This window comes from Xenopus laevis, chromosome 6L (genome assembly GCF_017654675.1).
Source record: "Xenopus laevis strain J_2021 chromosome 6L, Xenopus_laevis_v10.1, whole genome shotgun sequence".
NCBI lineage: Eukaryota > Metazoa > Chordata > Amphibia > Anura > Pipidae > Xenopus > Xenopus laevis.
In genome coordinates this window covers 4,116,282-4,124,733 of record NC_054381.1, presented here as the reverse complement: position 1 = coordinate 4,124,733, position 8,452 = coordinate 4,116,282, and the positions used below count along the sequence as shown (strand labels likewise).

General features: G+C 45.0%; 1 protein-coding gene across 1 annotated transcript; it reads left to right on the top strand.

The window, feature by feature from the left end:
• The first annotated feature begins 948 nt into the window (after window positions 1-948).
• LOC121394804 (gastrula zinc finger protein XlCGF26.1-like) lies at window positions 949-8,452 on the top strand. The gene is made up of 5 exons (XM_041566915.1): window positions 949-1,143; window positions 1,964-2,053; window positions 3,104-3,208; window positions 4,386-4,490; window positions 6,444-8,452. Exons 2-5 carry the CDS (start codon window positions 1,999-2,001, stop codon window positions 8,045-8,047), a joined length of 1,869 nt encoding a protein of 622 aa, XP_041422849.1. The 5' UTR covers window positions 949-1,143; window positions 1,964-1,998; the 3' UTR covers window positions 8,048-8,452.

Here is an 8,452-nt window from a genome sequence, read left to right as displayed (position 1 = left end):
GGGGACAATTTCATTAAAGGAGTTGACAATTCAACTTTGTAAAGCACTTTCCTTCTATTTGAATATTGTCAGAGAGTGAAATGCAACAGCAAATAGCCGTTCTCAACACAATGTGCCTTCTTAATATCCAAGAAAGAAAGAGTTTGGATGTTGTGTAATATTGGCTGTATAGGTTATTATTCCTGTAAATTCCATAAAAATGGGGACATATTGTCAAGAACAAGTATTGCACATAAAATAAATTCCCTTTAAATAGTGACCCATGACCTGCATGGACACAAAGATGCCAATATAATCCCGATTTACAGGGAACGTAACCACTACAAGCAGCTGTGTCTGTAAAGTTGGGGAAGGATACAACTACTAAACAACTACTGGGCCAGTAGCACCGGTATGGACTAGTCACATACAGATCCTCAACTGTCCCACAATAAGGTGAGAAGGACAGAAGTGATATGTCCCGCCCCTCACCAACTAGGGTTGCCACCTCACCCCTCCCCGACCCCTCCCGATCCCTGCCCAGAAGGGTTGACACCTTTTCTGGAAAAAAATACCGGCCTTCCTATATATTTATCTTTATTCACTATATTTTTTTTTATTCTCCTTATTGGTCCCCGGGCCAAAAAAGGTTGGGGACCCCTGCTTTAGATGCATTAAGCATGGCTGCACATAAATCAGTTCAGTCTGCAGCATGAATCTAAATGAATTGCTAATTAGACATACAGGCTGTGCATTCCATGTGTGTTCGGTTTTAAATGGGTGATGTGGCAACCCTAGTTCAGTCATCAGAATGAGGCGGCTCAGTATTCAGCTGGTGCTTTCACTTTATCACAAGTTTGACAAGCATTTGCCCACCAATAAAATGGTGGTGCTGTTTAAGGGAGCTCCCGGAAGTGAAACATATGTAAGCAATTCATTGGTCCACAGAAATACATCATCAATGCGAGACAATGGGACCTCCCTCAGGGGGCGTGTCAGTGCCTGTTGCTGTTCTGTATACATCCCGGATAGAGCTGAGTTGTGAGGGGACTGATAAACAGGCTGGAATTGTCCCCTGCTGACTGTAACTGCCTTGCAACTCCCTGCTCCTGTGTCCCTGACATTCCCATCCCCTGCACTCACATCTCCAGCCTCATCTACTGGGTAAGTCATTTTCCCTCCTCCTCCTCCTCCTCCTCCTCTTCCTTCTTCTCCTTCTCCTTCTGTACTGTCTGTGGGACTGGGGCTTAATCCTGCTGCAGGGACTGATAGAGAGGGGAGACTGGGGGTTAATCCTGCTGCAGGGACTGATAGAGAGGGGAGACTGGGGGTTAATCCTGCTGCAGGGACTGATAGAGAGGGGAGACTGGGGGTTAATCCTGCTGCAGGGACTGATAGAGAGGGGAGACTGGAGGTTAATCCTGCTGCAGGGACTGATAGAGAGGGGAGACTGGGGGTTAATCCTGCTGCAGGGACTGATAGAGAGGGGAGACTGGGGGTTAATCCTGCTGCAGGGACTGATAGAGAGGGGAGACTGGGGTTAATCCTGCTGCAGGGACTGATAGAGAGGGGAGACTGGGGGTTAATCCTGCTGCAGGGACTGATAGAGAGGGGAGACTGGGGGTTAATCCTGCTGCAGGGACTGATAGAGAGGGGAGACTGGGGGTTAATCCTGCTGCAGGGACTGATAGAGAGGGGAGACTGGGGGTTAATCCTGCTGCAGGGACTGATAGAGAGGGGAGACTGGGGGTTAATCCTGCTGCAGGGACTGATAGAGAGGGGAGACTGGGGCTTAATCCTGCTGCAGGGACTGATAGAGAGGGGAGACTGGGGGTTAATCCTGCTGCAGGGACTGATAGAGAGGGGAGACTGGGGGTTAATCCTGATGCAGGGACTGATAGAGAGGGGAGACTGGGGGAATAAGACTGCCTAAAAGAAAGAAACCTCCTGTTGAATAATTCTCCAACGTTACATTTCTCATCAGGTTCGGAGACCAGGTGCCTATAGTGAAATTGTAGAATGAAGGAAAACTTGACCTCGGGAAAGAGCGAGACGGGTTTACAATCTGAGATGAGTAAGTAACTGTTGTTGTTTTTATCTCCAGGTGTAATGTATTGTTTTTGTATCTCATCTACACTGCAAGCGGAGTTACTAAACTGCTCCTCCATGAGGGAACAGAACTTATTTCATTGCCCTGAATAAAACAAATGTTCCTGCCACTATGGTTGTGTTTGTTAATGAAGAAACTTGTGCTGTACGTTTCTCCCCTTTTTGTTCTTTCGCTGCACTTTTTCTTTATAGTACAAGCATTTAAAGGGGATCTGAAATAATTATAATGATTTATCTAAATGTTTTCAGAGTGGTCCTTTGAGCACTTGTGCACTTTAAAGCCAATCTGTCACACAGACATAAAAATCTGTATAATAAAAGTCCTTTTCAAGCTAAACATGAAATCCAATTTCTATTTTTTATTAAAGAATTCATAGCTGCTGTAAGATCATTGAAACATCTCAGCTGTCAATCAAATATTGTCTGCCCCTCCTCTATGCCTTAGGCAATTACTTTCACTTTCCATTCAGCACTTCCTACATGTCACTGCTCTCCCCACATTCCCCCCAATCTCTTCACCATTTAATTGTGTAACCAGGACATGGGGATGGACATCAGGTCCCCCATTCTGGTGCACAAACAAGATTCTGAGATGATACAAGACTTGTCTTAATAACAGTGTCCACAAAATGAATTTTGGAGCTTATCCTGCCTATTATTCTAACCTTCAGTGGGGCTGCCACCTTTTTGGGGAAACCGACCAAGGTGGGAGCGGGTCCACGAGGGGGAGGGATGTGACATAAATGGGCGGATCAGTGATGTCACAGGGCTGAATCGTGCCATTGAGGGGGCGGGCTGCGGCGTGTGGAATCGGTAAGTATTGTAGCTAGAAAGGGCCGGGCTGGGGTGGATCAGGGCCAAGCTGGGAGCAGTTTGACTGGTTATAACAAATTTGCCGGCAGATACATTGCCCATAAATTTGTAATACCGGCCCTGGCCGGTGGCAACCCTAAACCTGAGAGATTTGTTGTCAGAGTTTCTATTAGCTATGACCCACTTTATTCCTTGTCATCAGGTTTCCCAGAGGCTGATCCAGAAATATTACAGATAAAGATAAAAGAGGAAGACTCAGACTGTGAGGACCCAGTTGAAGATGAAGAAGTTCCATTCCTAGATGAGGGTAAGTAATTAGGGACTGAGTAATATATCAGTATATACTCTATAGATACTTCATGATTGAAATGACAAGCCCTTCAGTTTCTACACTTCATGCCCCAACATAATCTCATCTCCCTGTGGCTTCTGGGAGCTGGTGCTCAATGCCCTGCTCAGCCACTACCTGGAGTCCTGCAGCGGGTCGGGTGCCCTGCGAGTTGCAGGTAGAGTTTTCGGCTGCGGGTATAGACGCGGGTCAGCAGTTCTCCAGGTTTGCAGATCTTCTGAATAGAGAGTTTAACGCCTTTTTTTCGGATCACACCTACTTCTAATGATGTCACTTCCGGTTTACAATGACAGCACTTCCCGGTTTACGCCTACTCCTAATGATGTCACTTCCGGTTTACTATGATGTCACTTCCAGTTTACAACGACAGCACTTCCAGTTTTACCCCTTTTTCTGATCACGCCTACTTCTAATGATGTCACTTCCAGTTTACAATGACAGCACTTCCTGTTTCTTGATGGTCAGCGGATCGGGTTGCGGATAAGGTACTTGCGGGTCAGGTAGCGGGTCCAAGCAGGTAAGTATGCGGGTCGGGTTTAACAAAATGGTTCCGCGCGAGTAACAATTGTTCTCTGCAACGTCAAATTTGACAAACAGCAATTGCATACCTCCCAACATTTAGGAAACAGAAAGAGGCACAAAAAGATTTGACCCCTAAATTCCATGTTCATTTTACATAATTTGGCAGGTTATGAAAGTTTGAACACATTTTTGTGGTTTTGATATGTTATTACAATTTTGCAAATGAAGGTGAATTGCCCTTTAAGCTGTGAGTCTAAGTTCTTATCTTATCAAAATGTCACAAAAGAATGTCAAGTATCTATTCTGGGCTCTCTGCCAAGACCCCATTAAGTTAAACACTTTGTATCTGTTTCTGGCTGTTCAGTGCAGGGGATCAAAGAGAAACCCGGGACTTTTCAGTACAAATTCACAACAGCGGGTTGAGAGGTCAAAAGCGGAACTGTCCGGCTCAAAACGGGACAGTTGGGAGGTATGCAATTGTATAAGTAAAGTTGTGACTAGCACCCAGCCGCCATGATGGAAAGGAGCTTAGTTGATGCTGCTATAAGTAAATTGTAGCAATAAAATGTGGGCAGAGTCTCCCCTAACTGCACCATCCCCTCTACATCATCAGGTTCTCTAAAGACTGAAGGTAAAGTGAAATCAGAGGGTGAAGAGTCGGATGCTGAGGATCATGTGACTGTAATAAAGGGAGAAATTGTTTCTGTTCCTGGGGCCGGTGAGTAACTTGTCTGTAGGAACCACCTTATTATCTAGAGCCCAGACAGGGAATATAGGATTTAGGAAAAGCAAGCTTGATATCTATTCCTTAAAGGGATTCTGTCATGGCAATTTTGTTTTCAAAACACATCAGATAATAGTGCTGCTCCAGCAGAATTCTGCACTGAAATCTGTTTCTCAAAAGAGCAGATTTTTTTATATTTAATTTTGAAATCTGAAATGGGGCTAGAGATACTGTCAGTTTCCCAGCTGCCTCTAGTCATGTGACTTGTGCTCTGATAAACTTCAGTCTCTCTTTAGGGTGACGGCAGAGAAAGCTACTGGGGGAGATTAGTCGCCCAGCGACAAATTGCCTTTTTCTTTGGGCAACTATTCTCTCCTAAAAGCCTTCCCGCTGCCTAGAATGTAAACCGCCGGCGGGATGGCACTCGGAATGCTTTGTTTTCCGAAGTCGCCCAAAGTTGCCTCACAAGGAAACTTTGGGCGACTTTGGAAAGCCAAAGCGATCCGAGTGCCATCCTGCCAGCAATCTTATTAGGCCATATAAAGATTTTCTATTTTTTATATCATCTGGGCTCCTTTTTCTACTAACAGTAAGTCTACCCCACTTTTGTTTTTGTTTGATTACACTAAATGATATGGCCCTTGGATTGGGGGAATAAACGAAAGAGAATTAGTCTGGGATTAGACGACTGGGAATGATTTTGACTTAATGGAATAAGAACACTTCCGAATCTACGTTGATTTTTGGATTATATCTCATTAGTAGAGGTACACACCACAGTCACATAGTTTATTTGTTTAATAAATAACCCCCTACGAGTCATACAGTGAAAAGCTACAGGGGTCAGAGCTAGTGATGTGCGGCCCGGCCCAATAACCACGGGACGGGTTCGGGACAACCTCGCACGCTTCTTCGGGGTGTGGGTTGAGCTCTTCTCCTGCTCTGACTTCTGGGTTCGTCTTTTATAGTCGCTGTGCCTGCTCACCCCGCCCCTTTTGTGACATCATTGGCAGGGCGGGACTATAAAAGCATCCCGGAAGTGTGGATACGGGCTAAGGGAAGGCGGGTTAGGGTTGAGGAAATCCCAACCCGCACATCACTAGTCAGAGCATCTTCATTGACTGAAGTTTCATTGTTGGACTTATGTTGGCATTTGGCCTGTGTTTTCGTGCTGCCACCAAGCGATTGAAAACAAGCTGGGTCAGTACCATTATTAGTACAGGTATGGGATCTGTTATCCGGAAACCCGTTATCCAGAAAGCTCTGAATTACGGAAAGGCCGTCTCCCATAGACTCCATCTACTAATCCAAATTTCAAAAAATGATTTCCTTTTTCTGTGTACTAATAAAACAGTAGCTTGTACAACTAAAGAGTAGCAAAGATTTGATCTCCGATTCGTACGATTTTTGGGCCGAGTGTGGAGAGTCCCGACATTTTTCGTGCCATGGCGATCGGTCGTTCAGACTATCGGACAGGTTATAAAATGTCTGTCGGCTGCCGATAATATCTCTCCATGTATTGCCGATCTGACGATATCAGTGGGAGACTGTCACCAGCTTTGGTCGGACATAACTTTCGTACGAACATCGTCTGATCTTTTACTACTTTATTTCCTCTGAATGGTTAGTGGCAGGTCGGGAGATGGCACCGAATGATCGTTCGTCCGATATGAAGGTAAATCTATGGCACAGCTTAAGATGTAATTCATCCTTATTGGAAGCAAAACCAGCCTGCTGGGTTTATTTAATATTTATATGATTCTTAAGGTATGAAGATCCAAATTACGGAAAGACCCCTTATTCAGAAAATCCCAGGTCCCATAACTGTACAACAAGATGCTTATTGTGAAGCAATGTCCATGTGGTTTACTCTATTACTACAGTTATAAGTATTTTTACTCTGTGCTGCAAGTGGATTTACTGTCTTAACATTTTTTTTTCTTTAAGAGAATTGTATCCGTAATGGAAAGAACAGTGACCCTGAGACTCCTAGACTTTGGCTCCGGCACCAGAGCCCCCCGAGATCAGGAACAAGTGATTGCTCAGATGCACTGAATGCAGCCGAGGAGCAGATAGAAGATGCTGGAGTATTGCTGGAGTCGACACAGAAGAGAACAACGACTAACTCTGAGTCCAACACAAGATATGAGAATTGCTCAGCAAGTTCTGCAGCATCGGGGTTTATTTGCAGTGGTTGTGGAGAAACCTTTGCCGTGAAAAGAGAATTCCTCACTCACGTCTGTCCCGAGAATGGGAGAAATAATAGTCCAACTAAGAAAAAACTGGAAGGAGAGAACATGACAGGACAGCAGTTGGTCCGTACCAGGGAGAAACCATTCCAATGTACAGATTGTGGGAGAAGTTTTTCTCACAAAAGGACCCTCACCGCCCACCAGAGAAACCACTCGGGAGAAAGACGATTCAAATGCACGGAATGCGGCAAAAGTTTCTTCCACAAAAGCAATCTTGTCAACCACCAGATCATTCACACGGGGAAGAAACATTTCACCTGTATGGACTGCGGCAAATGGTTTGCTCACAAGAGAACCCTCTACACTCACCAGAAAAATCACACCGCCGAAAGACGCTTCAAATGCGCGGAGTGCGGGAAGAGTTTCTTTCACAAGAGCAACCTCCGCAGCCACCAAAAGCTTCACACGGGGGAGAAACCTTTCTCTTGCTCAGAATGCGGCAAATGCTTCTCCCAGAAGGGCACCCTTCAGAGACATGAGCAGATTCACACAGGGGTAAAACCATACGCCTGCACACAATGTGCCAAGTGTTTCTATGATAAGCACAACCTATGGAAACACCAGAATATTCACGCAGAAAAGAAAACCTTCACATATACAGAACCAGGGTTTATCTGCTGTACTTGTGGGGAAAGCTTCTCTTTTGATAGTGACCTCCTCAAACACCACTGCACCCAGTCTGGGAATAATCATTTTTGTCGCCCATCTTTGGGGGAAAACGGAGAAGAAAAGCAGTACAGCCGTAAATCTAACTTTCAGAGACCTCATTTAATCAAAACACAGAAAGATCTTTTCCCATGCACAGAATGTGGAAAAAGCTTTTCTGGAAAAAGCAGCCTCCACGCCCACCAGAGAATTCACACCGGGGAGAAACCATACACGTGCGCCGATTGCGGGAAAAGCTTCTCTCAGAGCTGTCACCTTCGAAGGCACCAGAACATTCACACGGGAGAGAAACCATTTAAATGTATGGAATGTGGGAAAAGCTTCAATGTGCAAAGCAACCTTCAAAGCCACAAGAAAACCCACTTAGGGGTGAAACCCTATGCCTGCATGGAATGCGGCAAAGTGTTTTCTCTAAAGGGCAATCTCAACAAACACCAGAGAATTCACACAGGAGAGAAACCGTTTACGTGCACGGAATGTGGGAAAAGCTTTTTTAAAAAGATCTGCCTGCTCAATCATCAGAAAACTCACACGGGGGAGAAACCATTCGCGTGTACGGAATGTGGGAAACGGTTCTCTCAAAAGAGCAGCCTTCAGAAACACCGGAGCAGCCACAAACAGGAGAAACTTTGATACATTTCATGCACAGAGCTGGAGCCGGGAATTGTGTCATGATTGGACCAAAGGAAAGCTTGAACCTTTACTGAGCACTGGGGCATGGAGAATGAGAGTTGGGTTGGGCTTTGGTAGAACCCACAATAAAGACATGGGGAAAATCCCTTTTCTGTTGTTGCTCTACCAATTTAACAAACACTCTCTGCAAAATATCAAGTCATGGCTAGTAGTACATTACTTACATTGCTAGGCTTTACTGTGTACAGTAGAATGAAGCTGCCATATAGTTTGGCCCTTTTTAGTGGCAAATGTCATTTCTGATAAGTAGATGGAGCCACTGGCAACAAAGGGAATGACCTTGAGGATTCCAATTGAAGTGCACTTATTATTGACTGTCATAATAATAAACATTCCCATAACGTC

What these genes read in the sequence shown, in the direction of transcription:
- LOC121394804 (XM_041566915.1), top strand. Translation starts at nt 1,999, where the DNA reads ATGAAGGAAAACTTGACCTCGGGAAAGAGCGAGACGGGTTTACAATCT. An exon ending in GGGTTTACAATCTGAGATGA is followed by an intron (nt 2,054 to 3,103) that starts GTAAGTAACTGT and finishes CCTTGTCATCAG; the next exon opens with GTTTCCCAGAGGCTGATCCA. An exon ending in TGTTTCTGTTCCTGGGGCCG is followed by an intron (nt 4,491 to 6,443) that starts GTGAGTAACTTG and finishes TTTTTCTTTAAG; the next exon opens with AGAATTGTATCCGTAATGGA.